The 24,004-nt window shown below is 44.8% G+C and overlaps 1 protein-coding gene across 1 annotated transcript in view; it reads left to right on the top strand.

The window, feature by feature from the left end:
- LOC121297207 (slit homolog 3 protein-like) overlaps positions 1 to 24,004 on the top strand; it is a 111,467-nt gene that overhangs the window by 6,201 nt on the left and 81,262 nt on the right. The window contains exons 2-4 of the mRNA XM_041223348.1: positions 6,067 to 6,138; positions 7,203 to 7,274; positions 8,983 to 9,054. Of these exons, the coding sequence (XP_041079282.1) occupies positions 6,067 to 6,138; positions 7,203 to 7,274; positions 8,983 to 9,054 (216 nt within the window). The remainder of the gene's footprint in view (positions 1 to 6,066; positions 6,139 to 7,202; positions 7,275 to 8,982; positions 9,055 to 24,004) is intronic.

The following is a 24,004-nucleotide window of genomic DNA, read 5'->3' as shown; positions in this document are numbered from 1 at the left end:
AATAGTAATAAAAACAGAATCAATAAAAAAGCAGTTGACAGGAGCAGAGACAGCAATGTGAAGAGCAGTTGTCCAGTGCCTCAGGAATGATAACAGGGGGCCCTGACCACAGTCCGTTTCACAGCCGCCCACCACAAGCACAGCAGGCCTGCTTTCATGCCTTATTGTTGTTTTGTTTCTTACAGTGCTTTTATTTTCACAGTGATCGACTGCAGTTATTATTGTGTTGGACAGCGAGTGATCGTTATGAATCAAGCCCCAATCACGCTCTTCAGAGTTGCCCATGTTTTGCTAAGCCAGTGCTGTGTGTGTATATTTCATTTACAGCAGAGCACAGTGCCTCTACTGGCTGTCATCAACGAGACCAAGCAATCTGCTTCAGTGTGCCAACTGGAGCATTATTCACCTTGGGGGCAGTGTTGGGACAATTTGTCGGTACTTCATCTTAAACTTTCAACCAAAAATATAAACTAAAATGACCTTTCGTTACTGTAAATGAAGCCTCAGTTATTCCTGCTTGTACTATAAACAAGAATGGATGGATTTGACCTTCAACCTTTTTCCAGAAAAGTTAGGAATGATTTATCTGTTACTTATTTAACTGTAAAATCACACATGCACACACTGATACACACACACACACACACACACGCAAACACAAACTAGACTAGACTTCCCAATCATGTTGATCAATGTTTATATATTTTCAATTCCTCTCCAGATCTCCTGAAAAGCTCTTTAAGATTTCATTGTGTAAATGTGTGTGTGTGTGTGTGGGTCTGAAATAGTGAACTATCCACACAGTAGTGCCGTGTAACACCATGCTGGGAATCAGGAGCTTGGTAAGAATCTGAGTGTGAAGTGAGCCTGACTGAGCCGTCAGCAGCACATGCTGTTCCTCGGAGCTTATGCATCAGTGCTGGTCAAGCTCAATGTTGCATTGACGGCAGTGCGCAAATACATTTACCATATTCACTCAGTTGTTTATTTATTTTCCTGTATCCTTGGCAATGCATAAAGAGTTGTCTGGGCATGGCACAAAAAAAAAAAAAAAAAAAAAATTTGCTCCAAGGAAATGCACTGGTGCCAAGACGGATGGGATGTGTGAGGCAATCCAAAACACCTTCTTAAAGAGCTTTTCCTGGCAGGCTTCTAAAGGTGCTTCTACTTTAGACCACAGCATCAAAGGGGAGCTCTGGCACACGCAAAGGTCAATTCTTTGGAAACATTTAGAAAAGGGATCCAAGTCACGGACGTCCTAGGAAAAGGCTGTTCCCAAATATTTGGGTCACAACAACACCGATTCCTTCCAAGCATGGGCAGTTTGTGGATTGGGAGCAGACCCAGTAGCTGCTCCACGGCACAGGCCCCCGATGCACTGTTCAGGGGTGTGCTGGAGCTGGAGCGAGGCTGGGATATCTACAGACAGAGTTGATCCTTTTCCAATCTGCAAGGCATGCACGTGAATGGGAATGCAATGTCAAGCTTGCTGTTTGTTTACGTTTTGAACTGGTAATAAAAGCAGAGGGCTGCATTTGATCTGGCTGGGATGTAAACTGTGTTCTCTGTGGGTCAGCTGTGGGGTTCGTGTTTATAGCTTCTCCACAGAGTAAGCAAGCTCTTGGGGTTTGGCAGGTTGACATGCCTTCTGTGCAGTACATTAGCCGAGTCGCAGCGAGCATTTGCTTTTCATTTATTTGTTTTGATTTGCTATCCTTTTTTTGCTCTCTTGATTTCTTTCTTATAGTATAAATCTGTCTGATACTCGTGTGTGTAACAAAAACAACCAACTAAAACATTTCCAGCCGGTTCCTTGGAAATTAGGAATAGGAAATTAACCCCGTTTTTGGAACCGACAGCCCCTATTTTTTGAAAATTAGCCCCCTGTTTGTGATAAAGTTGCCACTAGTTCCAATAAGAGTTAGGAAAATGGATTTGCATTTTGTGGTTATCGCTTCCTTAAGCAAATATCGGTCTGGTGCAAAAAAACGAAAACACATCCAAGAATTGTGTGAAGCCAGCGACTTGTTTCTTTTTTCCCCCTGACAGTCCCGATGAGTTTTTCAGGGTGTGCCCCCTTCACAAAACAATGAATCGGACCCTGACAGATCCCAGAGGCTGCATGTTTCACACATGGGCTGCTTCTTCACTTTACAAGCATGTGGGAGATGAAAGGCACAAAGGGAGATCTTTTATTTTGTGAAAATTGCAGTTTGGTAATAAACTCTGTTATTTGATCTCAGGAGAGTGCAAATTAAGCAGCGTTTCTTACGGAAATAACAGGACGAGTCAGAAATCATGAAAATTACATTAAAACAAGGTAGAAACGCTGCGGTAGGGAGAGACTGAGGGAGCGAGGGCCAGGGCAAGCTGCAGGAGATAAGAACTTCACAGCTTACCATTGTAAAAGCATAGCAAAGTGTAATCATGAAAGCATGGCAAAGCATCAGCAAGTATTGTAAAGAATATTACACAAACATGGCTAACCATGCTAAACTACGTTGACTGTGTAGTATTGCTGTGGGAAAAGCATGGACAAAATGGAAAAATGACCATAAAGTATTATAGCCATAAAATTTCATAACAGAGGTCGCGTTAACGCACAATTTCCGTCCTAGACGCAAAATAAATCCATTGGATGGAGAAATATTTTGTCTTGCGTTTACGGGATGCACAGAATGGAAAGGGACACAGACATGCATATTCATGGTAATCTATTACACTGCAGTAATGACTGTAAAGTACTTGCTTGTTTAAAAAATAAAATAAATAAAACACTGTTTTGCAATATAACAGCATTGATTAAGGTACCCTCCAGTCCTGTAGATGGCAGCAATAAGCCTCATATGTGGCTTTGCCATCAATATTAAGGATATTTACTTTTAGGCCCTGTCCACACTAGATATTCAGAATGAGATTTTTTTAAACTACCACATGCCATAGAGTTTAAACGTATTCCACAGCTGAAAGGTTTTGTGACTTTTGGAATCTAGGCTATATTGTATCCGAGTTCTTGATTCTGCATGTTTTGACCTAATCATGTCTTTATGTTCAGGACCAATTGATTCAACTTTACATTGGACATTTGTTCCTAAGAAGGAGTTATTCTACATACCGTGAGCGAAGGTATTGACCTGCGTTTTCATGGGCAGTGCAAGTGAGTGAGGCTATATAGAAAAACAATTCAGTTAATACAGTTCCATTAATTTTCTCGCAATTGCTAATTTAATTTGCTTCTTTAGATCTGCGAAGATTTTCTGGTGGGAGTGTTTAAAGTCAAGGATGCATAAAAGGGGAAAAAGCTTACCCTTGACCCTGTGTCACAAACAAACATCTGTGAACTCTTATACCGCACTGTAATTGGTCGTATGTGTGTTTCCTGTTTTCACAACTAGCCAGGGAGATCCAGTTGAGCCAATACACTAATGGAGACATTGGTATCAATTGTAGCAACCATGACTCATTCTTCTAAGTAGCTGTGATTGGCAACAGATGTTCGGCAGTGTCTGAAGAGGTGAAAGATCCTTGTGTACTGTGTTGTACAGAACTACCTGTACAGGTAATTACTAATTAAACATCAATACAGGCTCACTGGTCAGCTAGGTCTGCAGTATTTCAATCTAGTATTTCAATCTGTTATATTCCATTGTATGTGGTAGCAGATTTCCAGCACTGTCAAGGCATGGAGTCCTTGTTGGCTTTATCTATTTCTTTCTTTTAAAAGGAAGTCTGGCACAGCACCCTCTTGAACGCCTGGGTGCTCCCATGATGGTGATGTCAGCCTGTTACAGATTTGGCTCCTCGCAGGTCTGGCTTGCCAATGTGGAAAACACTGCAGCAGGGGATATGGAACTGTGTGTAGAATTATTCCCCAAAATGTTGTACAGAATATTTTTCCTTCTGAATAGCTACAATGTTAGGAGTTTGAAAAGCTGTGACCCCGTGTTAATACTGTGTGAATTGCCAAGATGTGCCTGGTTGAGCAAGTCCAGGATTGTTTATTAACTGAATGATTTAGGAAATCTAGAAAAATAAGGGGCATTGGAGTGAGCATGAAAAGATGGTGAATCGGACCAGTTACTGAATTTTGTAAACCCGACTCGTATCCAGTACAGAGAACCCAAAAACCTTTATTTTGAATGTAAAATTCTTGCGGAACACCATGAGCTGGATGCTCTTGTGTCTAACTGTGGAAAAGGAGTTGTGATTGGTTGATTTTTTTCGCTACACATTGAAAGGCTGTAGTGAGATTTCCTTATCCTGGGAGAGCTGTCACGTGTCGGCTCCCAATGTGTGTTTAATTAACGAGTTTGAAGAGCCGGGCACAGTGCCGTGGAAGCCCTTTGAAATCCAATACCACTTTTAAATCCGATTTCTAAATGTTTACGAACATTATGAGAAACACACTGAGCCCGCTCGGCAAGGAGCTGGAGCTTGGCGCATCCTTTAACTTTTTAACCCTCGAACAAGCTGAACCTTACGCAGCAGCAGCTACTGAGGAGCGAGGCAAACAGCCTGGAAGTTGAGAGTCTGTGCATAGGGGTTTAATGTAAAACATTGCTTTGGCTGATGTGTTCAAACTGCGGTGGCAATTATTGTGTGTCACGCTGGCTGATACTTTTGGGTAATGTGGTGATTCAGGACTGGTGCCCCTCTTAGCAACAGGAAGCTAGTACAGGGTAGTTCCCATTGCCATTGTTAAACATTATTTACCAAACCATGTCATATGTGAGATAAGAGGCTGGTTCGAGCAGAGAGACTGAGAGGTGGAATAGCCCATTGAGAAGTGCTGTGAGTCTGGGAGACAGTGTGGTTTAATGGGCTGAAGTTATCTGTGGCAAGTGGATAGAGCTGAGGACCTGGGACGCTGACTGGCAACCACTTGGGTCTATTTACTATATTAGTGCCAATGTGTCTGGAAGGGAACAGCATTTTATAATCTTTAAATGAGACTTTGCAAACCTCACAATCCTCCCAGGCTACTCATTGCATTGCACATGCTATTATCAGAAGATGTACAATCCTGTTGAAAGTGATTAAACAGTGACTCTGACTTGGCAGGTGCTATTCATTAGAGTGACCATCCTCTAGAAGGAGGCTGTGTGGTCCAGTGGTTAAAGAAACAGCTTATAACGCCAAGGTCCCCAGTTTAAATCCCAGCTCAGCCACTGACCTATTGTGTCACCCTGAGCAAGTCACTGAACCTCCTAGACATTTTTTTTTAGTGACTCTGCAGCTGATGCATAGTTCACACACCCTAGTCTCGTATCTTGTAAAGCACTTTGAGATGGTGGTCCACTATGAAAGGCGCATTATAAAAATAAGGATTATTTGTTATTATAACATTGCTTACACTCGGCACCACTAGTGTGGGTCAACCAGCCCTGAAAGCAAGTTGTTTGCAATGTTTCTGTGTTGAGGGACCTCAGTTCCTTGGAGCTGCTGAGTTGGGGCAGCCCACCAAGAGACACAACATTTGAAACCTCACTGTTTTTCAGCCAATGCTGACTGCAGTGTTTATACCACTTGACTTGGATTCATGCACTTCTGTCTTTTGAATTGAGTATGGTTGAGTAGTTCAAGTTTTTGGTACTTGTAAGTTGATTGGTAGGCTGTTGAAAGGCATCATTACGAGTGGCTTCCTATGAAGAACACTCTTAAGATGAAATAAGATGGATTCATCTTCTGTTTCTTCTCTCTGCTGCTCTGTGGTGGGGTGAGTGAGTGGAGGCATGCTGTATTATAAGAACTGCTTCTCTCCTCTGTGGCATGCTGCAGAGAGCAAGCAGTGTAAAAGCTGCATACCAGGTATCGTTCCCTCCAGCACCACACAAGTGTGGCTCGGCTGCCTGAGTATTCACGACATGAGGACTGACAAAGCAGCTATTCAAATGTGAGATGTGCTCAAGACAATGACCAGATCATTGGAACCATTGTTGCGACTGTAAGACGGGTTCAGGTCAGATTGTTGGTCGCATTCTTTAGTTCTGCTGCAGAATTATGCAGTTAGTTTTTTATTTTGATTTTTGATTTTCTGACTCTCAGAATTTTCCTCTCTGTTTTTAGAGACCTGGACCAAAATAACATCACCCGGATCACTAAAGTGGACTTCGCTGGAGTAAAGAACCTGAGGGTTTTGTGAGTATTTGTTTTTTTCCCATTGTGAGCATGGGCATTTAAAGTGATGCTCTGCAGGTCTTGTAAAAGGGCTGGGTTTCAATACGATATGACCACAGGGTTATGGGAGGGATGCTTCCCGAGCTCACACAATGTCTTTCAGCATCATGCCTGCTTTAACTGTGCCCTCCTAAGTGCGAGGAGCCTGTAATCTTCTAAATGAGGAGTGGTCAAAAGTCTGTTTGTTTTGGTTTCTGAGCCAATCGTGTCATACCTCCTTTACGAAATAATGTGATGGAAAATGCTACTAATGTTTGTAAGACATGTTAATTAGTATATAAACATTTGTTTAAAACAATATCTAAATCCAAAGAATTCAGCAGCTGTCACAGACTCCTCTCCAATGAAGCAGAAGGGTATCCTTCTGATTACGGTTCACCTTGCTAGAGTAGCCAGTACCGTACACCAGGACCACAGACACGTTCCCCATTTCATCAGAAATCTATTGGAAGAAACTCTGCTGTATCTCTGTCTCCATCTCCTTGGCTATGCTAGGAATCTCTCGCTAGCCAAGGAGTTTGAGACAGAGAGATACAGCAGAGTTCTATAATGTATATACTGCCCTAAACAAGGGTAGAAGCACAGCCAAGTGCAGAATTGGTAAAGCAATCGTAAAAACCTTGAGAAAGAACAGAAAATGCGTAGTATAAACAGGAGATTTTTTGTATATAACAAGTGCGACACGGCTGGAAAAAGAACATGAAATACTGTGTGCGGTCAGGGCTGGTCAGTGGCATGAAATAGCAAACCCAGACTCGGAAAACTCAATTCAGCGCTTTCGCACACTTTTATTCCTTCTCCAACAAACAAGCAAACAAAGAAAAAAACATACAACTGAAAACGGCACCTAAGCAGTCATCTCTCTCTCTCTCTCTCTCTCTCTCTCTCTCTCTCTCTCTCTCTCTCTCTCTCTCTCTCTCTCTCTCTCTCTCTCAGCCACAGCGCTGGACGCAGATTCAAAGTGTGAGCACCTCCTTGAGTCGTGTCAAGTAATGGGTTTTGTTCCGTCTCTCCCTCTCTTCTAGGCACCTGGAAGACAACCAGATCAGCGTGATTGAGAGAGGCGCATTCCAGGATCTGAAACAGCTGGAACGACTGTGAGTATGCTGCTTGAACCGTTCCCAGGAAACCCTACTCTTTATTAGCATTTACTTTATAAAGGAGCTGTTTGGTAAATACAAGAATCCTGTATTTACTATTATCATTGATTTACTACTTTATTTACCAACGGAACACATTTTCATTCTTCATTTACAAATATACTGGATCTCAGCGAGAAACCGACCCCTGGTGGACAAAGTATGGCCCTGCAAGTCTGGACATGTCCGCTTGAGCTCCTGGCCAGTAGGGGTCGCTGTAGCATGTTGCAAACCAAACCCACAGGAGGGGCATAGCGGATGCAAAGTGGAAAACAAATGCAGAGTGGAAGGAGGAAGGATGAAGGCTGCAAAAATCTTCATGGAATGCACACAGACCTGTGTTCGGAAGGGTTAGCTGTGGAATAATGCAGCGAAGCAGTCACCCACAAGTAATATGGAATATGTCTATAATGGAAAATTAAATGAGTCAGTACACATGCACCACGTCAGTAAAACAAAACAGAAAAAAAACTGATTGCAAACTGTGTCCTTTGCAGAGCATCCAGGCGCTCGAGGAGGATAGCACAAGAGCAGTGGGTAAATGTTTTCCAGATGGAAGCAGCTCCGTATGCAACATGCTGACCATTATTTGATTTAAGGCAGGGATTTCAATAGCAGAGGGAAAGCCCTTCGGAACTCCATCGAGTAATGGCAGCAGTCAGGAGATTGTAAATCATCATCCTCAGCCAGCATTGAAGTCTGGAGAGCCAGTCAGTTTAATATACATTAAAGAGTAGCGAGTCAGGATCTTCACCACGTTCCCGTTGCAAGCTTTGTTTCTGTTCTGGTGACTGAGTTCACAGTCACCAGAAAGCCGTCATCCTTCATGCCTGCTTTCAATTGAATGAGATTTATTACAAAATATCCATTATGTAGACAAATCACGCTGTGGCAGCACTGCAGACAATGTGCCAAATCAAAACACGTTGCAGAAGTGATCCGGGGCTCATGGCAGAGGTGTTCGGATAACAAAATGTGTTGTATGGGTTTAATTTAATGCCATTCATTTTATTATACATTTTGAGGTCTCAAAGTAGGCCCCTGTTGTTTGAGACTAGCTTCATAACATCAACACTTTGATTTCCATTGTTTTCTTTAATGAAGCTCTTTTAATTACAGATAATTCATAATAAATTTGTATACCTCTTGCTTAACAAGCTGGACGACGCTCAAGCTGTGTATTGCGTGACTCAATCACTCAGAGTCCGGGTCGACTGGACAGATAAACTGGTATCCTCTTGACTGGGAGTCAGTCAGTAATTCCCAGAACCCCCCCTCCCTACACTTCCTGTCCATCAGTGTACCTGGATGCCTCTGTGCTGACCGTACCTTCCTGGAATTCCACAGCTCTCTGCTCCACCTCCAGATCCATTTCACTGAGCCTTTGTCATGCAGCAGCTTGTCCAAGACCCTCTCAGACATGCTCGCCAGCATTCCTCCACTGTTGACTCGGTGTAAATAGTTACTGAGTGACCTGTGGGGGTGTCGATACATGAGAAGCACATGGGTATGCCCTGGCACACGGCTGTCACCACGTTGGCTCTCTATAGCCCGGGATGTTTCATTTTTTTCTGTATTTAATACTGCCACTTTCCAGTGCTGTGTGCAGACACTGTCTCTCTGTCTGTCTGTGTCCCTGTGTAAGCTTTGCCCTTCTCTCCCGCAGGCGCTTGAACAGGAACAAGCTGCAAGTCCTTCCTGAGCTGCTGTTCCAGACCACGCCCAAGCTGGGTCGCCTGTGAGTTCTGCCTGTCTTTGTTAAAGGGGTGCTGCTGGGGGGGTAGCCGAGCTGGGGGAGCAGCTGTAGGATGTGCCAGAGCTACTGCAGGATCTGATGTTTATCCCACAACTAAAGCAGAATATGAAGTGTCACCAGTGGCACTGAAGTCTGATTTAACTTGGAAAGCAGAGGCTGAGCGTAACCTCAGAGTTGAGGAGCAGAGCCTTCCTCCGCTTGGTCACTTCATCAGGTCCAGCCCAGAATCAGCATTTCCACACAGGGACTTAGAACCAAGGGGCGTAGTCGGATAATGCACTCAACTTGAATTCCTGGAGATTTGGGTTTGAATCTAGTAAGATAAATAGCCAGGATAAAGGATCAGCTCTTGCAGCACTATTTTATTTTGTTGGCATGCTTTTTGGATTTGGGGTTTAAATTGTGCTTTGCGTTGGGAGATTGAACAATGATCACTTGATGCTGAGAAATTAAAATCAGCGAGGTAAGCTATTGGATATTTTTCTTGGAGACAAGTTGGAGGGTTTTTTGTTTTCTGAATAATGTTTCACCATTGGAGTGTTGATTGTCAGCCGGTTCGCTGAATGGATTTGGTGTGTGCATTAGGGATACATTAATTTCTCACTTCATGTACAGTGACACTGATGCATTACTGCACTCAGGACATGCAGTGTGGACATGACACTAATTCAGCTCCCCAGCTGGAGCCACCCGGCTGCTTGCTTGGGCGTTTGTGGTTGGCGCTCTCTGTTTAGCTGAGTTCTTTTTGAAAGGAATGTGGTTAGAGTTACAGCCTTGAGCTGCAGCTTGCTGGATATCCAAGTCCCAGTGTGGGCCACAGAATCTGCCTTTCTTTCATTACTACATCAATGAAAGGCCTATGTTTTGGGATTTTTTTTTATGTGGAAAGTTAAGGGAAAGCAAATTAAGAATCTGAAACAAAAACTCTCCCTCAGTCTGTGCCCCTCTATACTGTAACAAAGCCCACAGCCCCTGTGCTATTTGTTCAGCAGATAATTCTATTCTGCCTCCCATCTCTGATAAGTAAACACTGTGGGCTGTAACTGATACAGTTTTGAAAATATGACTTCAGTTTGGCAGCACCAGATTGTGGCTTTGTTCTTTCCTTCCACATATTGCTTCATCTCGCAGCAGTAACTAATAATTCAATATGTCCTGAACACAAAAACCATCCACCCCTGCCACAAAGAAAAGGAGGAGTTGTCGGGTGATAGTTTTCAACAAATTCAATTATTCTTCCCAAAACAGAGCCAATTCATTTATAATAACAGGACTGCACTCGGCACAAACAACCCAGCTAGTGTCAAAACAAGAGGGTTGTTGCGGATTTTTAAAGACGGATATTGCTGATGAAACACAGCATGGTTTGAAGTGGTGTTTGGATTGTAAAATGGAGGCAATGCTGAAATACTTCAGGGTATAAATAGCCTCTTTTATCAAGGTTAGGGTCTCCGCACACCAGATGGGATGCGATTTTATAATTGGCAAGAAGACTCTTTCGCAGCGACATGACCACACACACCTGAAGCGGCACATAGGCGATGCAACAGGTTTGAAAACTGCAAGATCAATTCAAAATTGCTTTTAACAAAACTATGATCAAGACTGGTACATATTCATCAACATGATGTGGAAATTATGAGTGTCTTCTCTGACGGTATCTCAACAGATGTGGCAATAAATCATACACACCAGGCTTATCCAGTTCCTTCGAAATAGACTCCTATATATTATCTTTCAAATCTGTATCTTTATAATTGTGATGCCCTGTGATGCTCTGGGTATTCTTACAATGATTGTTATTGTTTCCTCCATCATTCTGGACGCTGCTTCACCCTGCTGGACCGCGTGCATTGAAGCTGTTTTGATTTGCGTCAAAACGCAATGCTACGCAATCCTATGCAATCCTATTCAATCCTGTTTATTTCACGTCGCTCCAGTGCTGCCCTGGTGCTGGTCTTGCATCTCCTGTCACATCGCCTGGTGTGAAAGGTACTTATTAAAAGTATAGGTTCTATTTATTTTGCTGCACATCGCGTAGCAGCCTTTAGACTCCATCAATTTCAGCGATGAAGAGCAAGCAATAAAATTGTTGCATTGTGTAATATTTAGCAGTGAGCCATTAGCAGCCCTTTTTAGAGCAGTGTACAAGTTCAGAGATTCAGACAGTCCTCTACGTGATTCAACATCAAGTCTTTGATCTTTTAGAATTAAAAAATAAAAAGAGTTAAGGGGGTGAGTATCCTAGATACCCCCAATGCCCTTGAGAGGACACCGCGAATAGCAAGGCAGCCAGACTGAGCTTGCATGTAACACTCGTCAGCTGTGTCCGTACAGAACCACGCTCTTGTTTCAGCCACTGGTTTCTTCTGCATTGTGTGGCAGATTGATAATTCACTCAGTGCTGTAAACAATACACAACTACAGCTTGTTATTTATAGACTGAGTGAAGCCGAGCCAGTTATTAAGAGGATGTACATGATGCATCTAATAAGTGGTTACTTTTGTTTGGACAGCTTGAAACAATAGCTGTTCTTATTTGACTATTAATAAAATAATGCAGATCATTTGCAAAACAATCTCCGGTTGGCTTGCATTTCAGTTACAAACCCTTCATCTGTGTGGCTGAAAGAAGAAAAGACGCGTGCGTTGCCCTCGGCCTGCAGTATACCAGCTGCTACAGGATGAAGTTCCAAATAAAACTCTGAATTTGAAGATTCTGCAACATCTGTCTCTGCTTGGCTAATTTTAGACATTTGCCTCAGTGCTACGTGTGTGCGTGTGTGCGTGTGTGCGTGTGTGCGTGTGTGCGTGTGTGTGTGTGTGTGTGTGTGTGTGTGTGTGTGTGCGAAGCCAACAGGGAACAGCTTACAGGCTTCTGAACAGAGTGTGTGGCCCATCCCCAGAGATGAGCGTATCAGCGTATCAGAATCCCAGTAAAGAGCCCTCTATTTATTGTGCAGGGTGTCTGGCTGAATGTCAGCGGCAGCTTGTGGGAGATGAAGTGTGATTATTTACAGTAAGCGGCCGAGTAAAGTACCACACAGATAAATCCCCCATTTTCCCACGACCTGCCCAGAGTGGCATGCATGCTGTGGAGTGCATTCCTCTGTATGAGTTTTCTCTTAGAGCCCAGCGCAGCAGTGATGCTGATGAGGGCCCTGTTTCCTGCAGGAGGAGGAATGGTATGCATTACTTCAGCGGCCGTCGCTTGCGTTTGTCATTGCCACAGCTCTGAGGAGGTTTAGCAGCCAGGACTGTGCTGTAGACATTTTATTAAGCTGTTTATGGGTCACTCGCATATTATTTTTAGCAGACCATGAATTATTTTCTTAGCAATTAAGCCAGCAGCCTTTATTGACTCTGCAAAATTCCACTGCATAATGGTTGTTTATACAAAGTTATCTACATGTCATGAGCACTGGGGCAGCGTAGAGCACACTATTCATTGGGGTTAGAGCTGAGGGACTGGAGGCGGTATTAACTAGAGGTTAGAGATGAGGGACTGGGAGGTAGTGTGGTCTAGTGGTTAGATATGAGGGACTGAGTGTTGTCTAGAGGTTAGAGCTGAGGGTCTGGGAGGCGGTGTGCTCTAGTGGTTAGAGCTGAGAGGCTGGGAGGCGGTGTGGAATAGTGGTTAGAGCTGAGGGACTGGGAGGCGGTGTGGACTAGTGGTTAGAGCTGAGGGGCTGGGAGGCGGTGTGTGGCTCTGGTGGTTAGAGCTGAGGGACTGGGAGGGTTAGTGTGGGGGCTGGGAGGCGGTGTGCTCTAGTGGTTAGAGCTGAGGGACTGGGAGGCGGTGTGCTCTAGTGGTTAGAGCTGAGGGGCTGGGAGGCGGTGTGCTCTAGTGGTTAGAGCTGAGGGGCTGGGAGGCGGTGTGCTCTAGTGGTTAGAGCTGAGGGGCTGGGAGGCAGTGTGGCTCTAGTGGTTAGAGCTGAGGGGCTGGGAGGCAGTGTGGTCTAGTGGTTAGAGCTGAGGGACTGGGAGGCAGTGTGGTCTAGTGGTTAGAGCTGAGGGACTGGGAGGCTGTGGAGTGGTTAGAGCTGAGGGGCTGGGAGGCAGTGTGGTCTAGTGGTTAGAGCTGAGGGGCTGGGAGGCGGTGTGGTCTAGTGGTTAGAGCTGAGAGTCTGGGAGGCGGTGTGGAATAGTGGTTAGAGCTGAGGGACTGGGAGGCGGTGTGGAATAGTGGTTAGAGCTGAGGGGCTGGGAGGCGGTGTGCTCTAGTGGTTAGAGCTGAGGGGCTGGGAGGCGGTGTGGTCTAGTGGTTAGAGCTGAGGGGCTGGGAGGCGGTGTGCTCTAGTGGTTAGAGCTGAGGGGCTGGGAGGCGGTGTGCTCTAGTGGTTAGAGCTGAGGGACTGGGAGGGAGGCAGTGTGCTCTAGTGGTTAGAGCTGAGGGACTGGGAGGCGGTGTGCTCTAGTGGTTAGAGCTGAGGGACTGGGAGGCGGTGTGCTCTAGTGGTTAGAGCTGAGGGACTGGGAGGCGGTGTGCTCTAGTGGTTAGAGCTGAGGGGCTGGGAGGCGGTGTGGTCTAGTGGTTAGAGCTGAGGGGCTGGGAGGCGGTGTGCTCTAGTGGTTAGAGCTGAGGGGCTGGGAGGCGGTGTGGTCTAGTGGTTAGAGCTGAGGGGCTGGGAGGCGGTGTGGAATAGTGGTTAGAGCTGAGGGGCTGGGAGGCGGTGTGGAATAGTGGTTAGAGCTGAGGGACTGGGAGGCAGTGTGGTCTAGTGGTTAGGGCTGAGGGACTGGGAGGCAGTGTGGGTTAGTGGTTAGAGCTGAGGGGCTGGGAGGCGGTGTGCGGTCTAGTGGTGAGAGCTGAGGGGCTGGGAGGCGGTGTGGAATAGTGGTTAGAGCTGAGGGTCTGGGAGGCGGTGTGCTCTAGTGGTTAGAGCTGAGGGGCTGGGAGGCGGTGTGCTCTAGTGGTTAGAGCTGAGGGGCTGGGAGGCGGTGTGCTCTAGTGGTTAGAGCTGAGGGGCTGGGAGGCGGTGTGGAATAGTGGTTAGAGCTGAGGTAGTCCCTTGTGTGTGGACAGGTCCTCTTTAGATACAGGCACTCATGATCAGAGGGACTATACCCTGTACACTGGAAGTATCAGCAGATTAAAGAAAAAATAGCTTCTGATAACAAGAAGTAGTTGCTTTGGAGCTGGATCCCAGGTGCATTAGGGTTCTTTAAGGAGTCAGTGTATCTCTCTCCCTGTCCCACAGCCTAATCTAATGGAAATGCCTCTTTGCTTTTCATTGAAGTTTATTTTGGTGCTGACCTTAGTACGGAGACCCCTGTTTATCATGGCTGGCAGACAGGCACGGGACCGCTTTCAGCCCAGACTATCTCAGGAATCGGAGAAGGAACGAGCCTAATGTTCCATGCTGATTGAGGGCGGGTGTAATTTGGGAAATGGCTCAGGCTATTATGGGCCCCAGCATTTATCGCAGGTGGTTCCCATGGAAACTGGGGGGATGATAATTGGATTCAAATGGGCTGAACAGTTTGCACATGTTCAAAAGGCCAAAGTGGATGCAAGACGTCTAATATATACTGTATATGTACAGTACAGGGGGAGGGGGGAGTTGTGACATTGTTTTATGTGTCTTAAGTGAGATTTACCCTGAATGAAAGCGGAAAATGGATTGAAAACCCTGCCTGTCTGAACAGAAATAAAGATTAGTATTGCAATCAGAGTTTCAAAGTGGAAGCAGATGTAGTGAACTGCATCTTTGTGTTTGGGGTTGTTTGTATTAGTAAAGCACTTCTAAATCTTATTCACAGAGTTTGTTGTACAACACCCATTGCAAACTGTGAATACAGAGTTATCACTCTCACATCATCACCTTTAAGCAGTGCGGTCTTGGCATTTTGAGTATTGCTATTGCTATTTCTTTTGCAATTGCATCTTTGTAGAGTTCTTTTAAGAGTGTGTTGATGGAAAGGGCTTTTTTTCCTGATCTAATACCTGAATGACCTATTTCAGAGCTCTACTGTAGGCTATAGAATAAATGATTACATTGCAAGAAGTAAGAAAGGACAGTTTTGAGTGGAGTTCTCTTTCCTATACCGCTAGAGCGCTCTGCAGCGTGGAGAGTGGAGCTCTCTTTCCTATACCGCTAGAGCGCTCTGCAGCGTGGAGAGTGGAGCTCTCTTTCCTATACCGCTAGAGCGCTCTGCAGCGTGGAGAGTGGAGCTCTCTTTCCTATACCGCTAGAGCGCTCTGCAGCGTGGAGAGTGGAGCTCTCTTTCCTATACTGCTAGAGCGCTCTGCAGCGTGGAGAGTGGAGCTCTCTTTCCTATACCGCTAGAGCGCTCTGCAGCGTGGAGAGTGGAGCTCTCTTTCCTATACCGCTAGAGCGCTCTGCAGCGTGGAGAGTGGAGCTCTCTTTCCTATACCGCTAGAGCGCTCTGCAGCGTGGAGAGTGGAGCTCTCTTTCCTATACTGCTAGAGCGCTCTGCAGTGTGGAGAGTGGAGCTCTCTTTCCTATACTGCTAGAGCGCTCTGCAGTGTGGAGAGTGGAGCTCTCTTTCCTATACCGCTAGAGCGCTCTGCAGCGTGGAGAGTGGAGTTCTCTTTCCTATACCGCTAGAGCGCTCTGCAGTGTGGAGAGTGGAGTTCTCTTTCCTATACTGCTAGAGCGCTCTGCAGTGTTGAGTGGAGTTCTCTTTCCTTTACTACTAGCACACACTGCAGTTATGAGTGGAGATGTTGCACAGGCTATTTGCCAGCTAGCCGTGCAACTGGGAGGTTTCAGATGGCATGCAGTTATCAAAAACCCATTCATTGTATTACTGACTTACTATACACATTTCACAAGCTAGCTAATTAGCATCCATATTATGGAGTGCTTTTAAAATGAGAACAGACAACATGTTTAAAAATTGCTGGATTGGCAAGAGTTTAACAGGAGTTTAACAGGAAATCACCCAAAACAAAAAAAACTGGTGAGATCAATCATATTGTCACAACTAGAGGATAATATATGCAGTAGAACACACACTTGGGTCAAATATCCTCCCAGGCAAGAAGCATACACACTAGAACTTCATAACTTTATCAACGATATTAATAGAGCTCACTTGGTATATGTTCTTGATGTTGAGGGTCAATGCTTTCCCAAGAGTCCTCGTCGCTGTGTGCGGATATTTATGCACAATTGTAGACATTTCTACACAATAATTCACTCCATTAACTCTGTCAGTTTGCTGTCTTCCCTTCATCTTTGCATTGGCTCCACCGAGTCTTTTCTCCCCGCATAGGGATCCCAGGCCCCCAGCTCTGGTATGCAGGGGAGGGCTTGAGTTTAATTCTTTGTAATCAGATGGCAGCAGAAGCCCTCTCACCAGATCCTTCTGTACGAGCCCCACAGCTGAGCCTGGAAGCCCGGAAGGTAATGAACTCTGACAGTTCTGGGCTTGCAGACATGCCCTTGAGTTCTGGTGATGTGGGGACGTCATGTATGTCTCAGGCAGTCCTTGGATCTTTCTTGAAAGCTCATCACTTTGGGAGAGAAGGTGGCCTTTGCTGTTCCCTCTCTCCATCTCAGATCTGGAGAAGCAAAGAAATGGTTTTGATAGTCGCAGAGCTCGAGACGAAGGAGAAAGTGCTTTCTTCTGAAGAACAGGCAGATAGACGGGCTGTTCTAAACATAATGGAGGTTCATTCATTAATACAGTTTTCTTTCTGAAGTTTAAAAACGATTTGGGTTTTTGTGATAAAGTAATCATTTTGGGATGTATTGCCCTGTCCTGTTCACCCCCCACCCGTTTGCTTAGCAATTACTAGACTCCTCAAGCCGTGAAGCTGAACTATTTCGGAAATGTGACTATGAAGCTGAAGTAGACAAAACTGCTTTTTCTGTCCTTTGTTTAAAGGCGAATATCGATGAATGCAGGAAGCGTGGGCTCTCTTATTTTTGGCCCCAGAATTATAAAATACTGCTGTTATTCGTTGTGCTAACCTGCATGAACCATCATCGCCTGAAATCAGTATCAGTTCTCGACGCACAGGGAGTTTTACCCGGCAATAGTTTCAAAAGCCACTTCCATTTAAAATGTTCAGTGTGGTTAATGTGCATATTTATGGTACACCATGCCAAGTTTTTAGAGCATGGCTTTACCTTGCTTCGCTACACTTTGCTTAGCTTTTACTGTGCACTGGGGTAGTACACTGACATAAAATCACTGTGAAATCCCATGCAGCAGAAAGTATGATCACTTACTCAGAATCACGGTTAGCATTAGGTCTCGATGCTTGTTTCCATAGTATTACCATCTTCCCAGAACAGAAGAAAAAATAAACAAAGATTTGATAAAAGGCACACAAGATTTAGTTGTTGAGAAGAACAGTGATTACCCTTGCTGGGGCATGTCACATGTTTGCTGGCTGTGTAGAACCCTTCCATACATCATCTCCCACGCTGTGGCCAGGGTGCTTCTAATTACATTTCAACTAGTATATAGTATTTTCTACAGAATATCAGGTGCATTGCAGGCAGAACAGAGGATAAAACTCTCCTATAGTTAGTTACTGTCCTGGTTCATACAGTCCTGCAATATAACTGTTTCTAAAGCCTTCTGGGATTGTGGAAAGAAGCATTCAAAGAAGAGAGTTCCAGCTAGCTCAGCACGCCCCATTAGAGTGAAGCAACACTGTCTGAAAGGGAACTGGTTTTATTAAGTGCCAGGCAATGTTAAGACTCTTGTGTCCTGCTGTCACAGGGGTGTCCCTGAGAATGCTACATTGTCGGTCGACATCCCTTTATAGATATTGTTTTATAACACTCTGTCTGTTAATCTGATGGTGTGATCATTATGGCATTTGGCAGTGTAAAGATGCAGCTGCAACTGACACAAGCACGTTTTCAAAGGGGCTGGAGATACAATACAGTCAGGAACATTTGGAAGTTTGGTTAGTGAATAGGGTTCTTGCTGAGGTTCAGAAAACAGAACATCTAAGGAGCTCAGGTTTGAGAGCTTAGTGGTGGTAATTGCTGGGCTGCAATGTGGAAGGCAGTGGGTTTGACTGGCACAGAGGTTACAGTTCTGTGCTGCTGTGGGTAAGGCAGTGGGTTTTAGCTCAGTGGGTAGAGTTGTGGGCTGCTGTGGGTAAGGCATTGGGTTTTAGCTCAGTGGGTAGAGTTGTGGGCTGCTGTGGGTAAGGCATTGGGTTTGAGTAGCTCAGTGGTTAGAGTTGTGGGCTGCTGTGGGTAAGGCATTGGGTTTTAGCTCAGTGGTTAGAGTGCTGGGCTGCTGTGGGTAAGGCATTGGGTTTTAGCTCAGTGGTTAGAGTTGTGGGCTGCTGTGGGTAAGGCATTGGGTTTTAGCTCAGTGGGTAGAGTTGTGGGCTGCTGTGGGTAAGGCAGTGGGTTTTAGCTCAGTGGGTAGAGTTGTGGGCTGCTGTGGGTAAGGCAGTGGGTTTTAGCTCAGTGGTTAGAGTGCTGGGCTTCTGTGGGTAAGGCATTGGGTTTTAGCTCAGTGGGTAGAGTTGTGGGCTGCTGTGGGTAAGGCAGTGGGTTTTAGCTCAGTGGGTAGAGTTGTGGGCTGCTGTGGGTAAGGCAGTGGGTTTTAGCTCAGTGGGTAGAGTTGTGGGCTGCTGTGGGTAAGGCAGTGGGTTTTAGCTCAGTGGGTAGAGTTGTGGGCTGCTGTGGGTAAGGCATTGGGTTTTAGCTCAGTGGGTAGAGTTGTGGGCTGCTGTGGGTAAGGCAGTGGGTTTTAGCTCAGTGGGTAGAGTTGTGGGCTGCTGTGGGTAAGGCAGTGGGTTTTAGCTCAGTGGGTAGAGTTGTGGGCTGCTGTGGGTAAGGCAGTGGGTTTGAGTAGCTCAGTGGTTAGAGTGCTGGGCTTCTGTGGGTAAGGCATTGGGTTTTAGCTCAGTGGGTAGAGTTCTGTGCTGCTGTGGGTAAGGCATTGGGTTTTAGCTCAGTGGGTAGAGTTGTGGGCTGCTGTGGGTAAGGCATTGGGTTTTAGCTCAGTGGGTAGAGTTGTGGGCTGCTGTGGGTAAGGCAGTGGGTTTTAGCTCAGTGGTTAGAGTGCTGGGCTGCTGTGGGTAAGGCATTGGGTTTTAGCTCAGTGGTTAGAGTTGTGGGCTGCTGTGGGTAAGGCATTGGGTTTGAGTAGCTCAGTGGTTAGAGTGCTGGGCTTCTGTGGGAACTGCAGTAACACAATGTGTTGTTGATTACACCCAGTATTTAAGGTTTGTATTTCACTTGTGTCTCTGCTCAGTCACAGTACAGTGAATGAAGCAGAATGACAGGCTTATTTAAAGACATCGTTAATGGGCTTGTTGCTTTTTATACAAATTTCCTCGGCAATGATTTTAGCTCTCCAAGTGCTATGGGTTCAGACATTAGTGGGATAGCTTTGTGAAGAGTGTGGGGGCTTGTGAAACACACAGACTTAAATTAAGTAGATTTAAGTAGCATGTTAGTAAGAGCAGTTGGTGGCTCACATCTTTTTTCTTCAGTTTGCGCGCTTCTTGATCAGTGCTGATTGATCTTACTCACAGCTCGTTTTCTTCAGGAGATGGGTTTTTCTGACCTCTGACATCCTATTTCCAAGTTTCAAGCAGGAAGTCGGAGGCCAGTCTAAGATCTGTGTCACGTCTGATCTTGTTAGAGAAACAGAGCCGTTCAGAAAGAACAAGGAATAAAAACCCATAATGACTGGATTTCCCAATAGCACTTTCAAATACAGAAAGCATGGCAAATTATTCAGGGTGTCCTACAAGGGCTTATAGATGCTGCAGTCAACAGATGAATGAAAGAAAGGGGAAGGAAAGTAAATGATTCAGAAAGATTGTGTTTGCCTGTGTTGTAAAACGTGCCAGTCTGCAGCCTTTATACAGGAGGTTGAGGAGGCCAGCTGTTGCGGCCATGCAGAACAAGGATAAGCGAAGTGTTAATATGTTCCTATTGCATTCTGGCTGTCCTCGACACCCCCTGCATGGGGACAGGGCTGGTTTTGGAGAAATGCACATGCTGTAGTTCAGGGTGTCTTATATACATTCCACACATAGCTTGGGAACAGGGTCTTTATAAAAACAAATGTGGTTCAGAGTCTAAGGGCCACTGCCTGTACAAATCTCCAAATAAATAAATACCATGGGAGGCTGAACTCCTCCGCTAACAGAGCTTTGGAACATTTGCGGTTGGCCAAAATGCAGGCGGATACACTAATCCTGGATTATTCAACCCTGTCTCTTTGGCTTATTCACCCCGGGAGTGGGGGGAGGTTTTCCTGTTTCCAGAACCAAGCTGGGGGATCCCTTGTGGTCACGGTGCCAGTCACATACGATTTCTCTCAATGAAAAAGGAGGACCCAAAACGGCCACAGTCATTTTTTTTCCCTGAAATAAAATAGTATGGAAATGAGGGAATGGCAGTGGGGGTGTAATTAGGAATGTTGTGTGATGACATCATGACCTCTGTAGGCACAAAGGAGTCTAGGAGGGGTCCTGCTTTGTTGACTCAAGTGAGTTCGAAACCACGTTGAACGGACGCCAAACTTGAGGATAAACAACCTAAATGATATTGCGTGATGCCTCGGATTCTGAACATAGCTGAGCGAAATGCTTTCTGATTCCCATTATGACACTTATTGGTGTCGAGGATGGATTTAACCCTTAAAGTGCTGGCGCCTGTGCAGATCGAACACCTGAGACTGTTTAAAAGTTGACCCCTCTTTTTCTTTTTAACAGTTACTAGCTTTGTTTGATCTCAGTTGTATAGCTGAAACATCCCATGCTTTAAATCTCTCTGTAGCGATCTGCAATCACTTACTGTCTTTTGCAATCAGATAGCAACTGGTTACCACCTGGTAAACTTACAGATGTTTCTATAGAGATTCCTTCAGTTATTTACAGTGGAACAACAGCAGTTGCTAGGAGAAATAATACAACGTCATACCAGGTTGTGTAAGGATTCAACATTGCAAATGCAAAGACACAGTGAATGACTGCTTTTAGAAGGCAGGTACATCTCCAGTGTGTGTGAAAGGCATTCTTGCAATTCTGTCACCACAGGCTCCTGCAGGACCCTTCTGCTCAATTCTGTGATGAAATGCCACTCGTGTGGTGAGTGTTTCATGTCATTGTGTATTTCCCAGCTGCCGGCGATGGGTTTGGTTAAAGGGAATTCGGCTTTGCTTAACTTTGTTTTGCGTGCACTGAAGTGTATGTTTGGCTCTGTGACACCTTTTTACATGTAGACACCATTGCACACATGTGAATGCACAGACAAACTCAAGAGACACATTGAAAACACAGTCAAAGACATTAGCACTGAAACTAGAAACGTCAAATTTGACAGTGGCAAACAGATAAGGTACTGCAGATTAACTGTGATAAAAAAAAAAAACAGGAACTTCAATTTGTTGCACATGCCTTTGTGTAAATCGACTGTGACGACTGATTTGAATTGACATCCCAGGTGCATTGCAGAACTATATATAAAGGCTTCATCTCGCAGGTAAAAGTCAATTTAGCTCAATATGGAAAACCAGCAGATTTGACAGATTTTGACTGTTCAAGTTGCTGATGTGTTTTGAGACACAATCTCTAAGGCTGCATTGCAGTTTTCTACCCCCAGCTTGGTTGCATGGTCAGTTTAACCTCCTGATTGCTGGCGGTGGACCTGTGTCTTATTGACAGTGTTCTGGCAGGTGTCTCCTTGTTCTTGCTGCCTGCCTGTCCATTCTTTCTGCAAATCCAATGCTTAAGCAAACCGGAGGCTCTTTGCCGGCTCACGGCTCGTTGGCTGTGAGTGCTCCGCTCCGCTCCGCTGTGCTTCCCTTGTCAGCTAGCTGAGTGTAAATATCAACAGCTCATTAGCAAGAGACAGGCTCTTACCATGGGGAGACTTTCCAATTGAGACATTACTTGTCTTTAGGAATGTAGAAATTAGAAAAGAAAAGGAAGGGAAGTATGTCTGTAAAAGCATAAAAGCAGTGTGTATTGTCTTTTTACAGTTTTGTGTGTTTTGGTCTACTGGTCTTTTTGACGTTGTCTTTTTATTTTAAATTCACTTTAAGTTGTATTTTTGCACAGCAGTGGGAGGGAAAATTGGGCTCACTGCAGCAAGATCCTACCTGCTTCCTGTTTCAGAGCTCAGCTGGATGAATGTGTGGGGCAGGAGAGGCTGCAGCCCCCACCCTACCCCCACGGTTAGATATATAGCAAACTGGGCTAGCTGAAGAACTGAGATTTTCTTTTTCTTTTTTGAGAAAAGAGTTTCAGGGTTGGAAATAAGACTCCCATTGCAAAGCAGTTTGATCCATTCCTGGTTTTGCTGTGATATTAAGACGCACCTGAGCTTGTTGCCTGTACACAGTAGCTAATGAAGCTGGTAGTAAAACCTGGAATGTGTGAAACTGCTATGCAATAGGAGTCTTATTTCCACCCTGTACTGGCTTGTGCAATAAACAGGTATTGCCCTTGGCAGGGTTGCAATGCTGTTTAGCATTACCTAACAACCATCTGATTCAAGTAGGTCTCTTAGGCAATAGCTCTCAGTGGATCACCAGGTGTCCCATGCAATTAAAGCACATTCTCTTCCACAGAGTGATCAACACTTCTTGGTTTTCCGGTTATATGTTCGTTGTTTTGTTTGTAATGTCATGTGAGAAGGTCACAGACAGGTTATGGGTGATTCTAGAGATTCTGATGAGTCGTCCTGGGTGCGTTGCCACATCATAGTAACGGGTGTGTTTTGCCAGCGTGTTTCTGGGTATATGTGTGGATGGGCTCCCTTTTTCTAATGCAGGGATGCTGCCTCTCTGACTTTCTCCGTGTTTCAGACCCTTGGCTTCCCCAGTCACCCTGTCCCCAGCATGGCCTAACCCAGTGCTGTTGACATTTGTTTCTAATCAAATTGCAATAACGTTTCCTTTTCCACTCCAGGAAACTGCAGTAACAGCATTAACCTGGTGTGCGCTCAGCCCCACTCGCAGGGTGTGTTCTCATAGAAGCGCTATCTGCTAATTCTCCTTCACTCAGGGACTGGCTGCCTGAGTAACCTTTCCGACACAGCACTACTGTCCTTGAAGGTTCTCTGTTCTCGCGCTGGGTTTGATATGAGGCTGATTCAATCCTCCTTGGTTATTAGGCTCCCTGTGGTGTTTAAAGCTCACAGATGACCTGGCTTTGGGGCTGTTTGTTATCTTCCAGTCTGGCGCGCTATGGCTTGCCCTCCTGGATGCCCTTGTGTCTTTGTTGAGTCTGTGTTCAGGTTTAGATCAGTGCTATTCATTCAGCATTGTTTCTGGTTGCGTCTGGCCCTGTTTTTAAGCCAGTGCAGAGCAGGATCGAGTCAATTGCTTTTTTTTTTTTTTTAAATTTCCAATTTCTGTTCTCTTTTAATCAATTCCAATTCCAATTCTCTTTTAATCAATTCCAATTCTAATTCCCATTCTATTTTAATCAATTACAATTCCCATTATCTTTTAGTCAATTACAATTCCCATTCTCTTTTAATCAATTCCAGTTCCAATTCTCTTTTAATCAATTCCAATTCCAATTCCCATTCTTTTTAATCAATTCCAGTTCCAATTCTCTTTTAATCAATTCCAATTCTAATTCCCATTCTCTTTTAATCAATTCCAGTTCCAATTCTCTTTTAATCAATTCCAATTCTAATTCCCTTTCTATTTTAATCAATTCCAATTCCAATTCTCTTTTAATCAATTCCAATTCTAATTCCCTTTCTATTTTAATCAATTCCAATTCCAATTCTCTTTTAATCAATTCCAATTCCCATTCTCTTTTAATCAATTCCAATTCCAATTCCCATTCTCTTTTAATCAATTCCAATTCTAATTCCCATTCTCTTTTAATCAATTCCAGTTCCAATTCTCTTTTAATCAATTCCAATTCTAATTCCCATTCTATTTTAATCAATTCCAATTCCAATTCCCATTCTCTTTTAATCAATTCCAATTCCAATTCCAATTCTCTTTT

This window comes from Polyodon spathula, chromosome 22 (genome assembly GCF_017654505.1).
Source record: "Polyodon spathula isolate WHYD16114869_AA chromosome 22, ASM1765450v1, whole genome shotgun sequence".
In the NCBI taxonomy this organism is placed as follows: domain Eukaryota; kingdom Metazoa; phylum Chordata; class Actinopteri; order Acipenseriformes; family Polyodontidae; genus Polyodon; species Polyodon spathula.
This window is presented reverse-complemented; position numbering and strand designations above follow the sequence as displayed.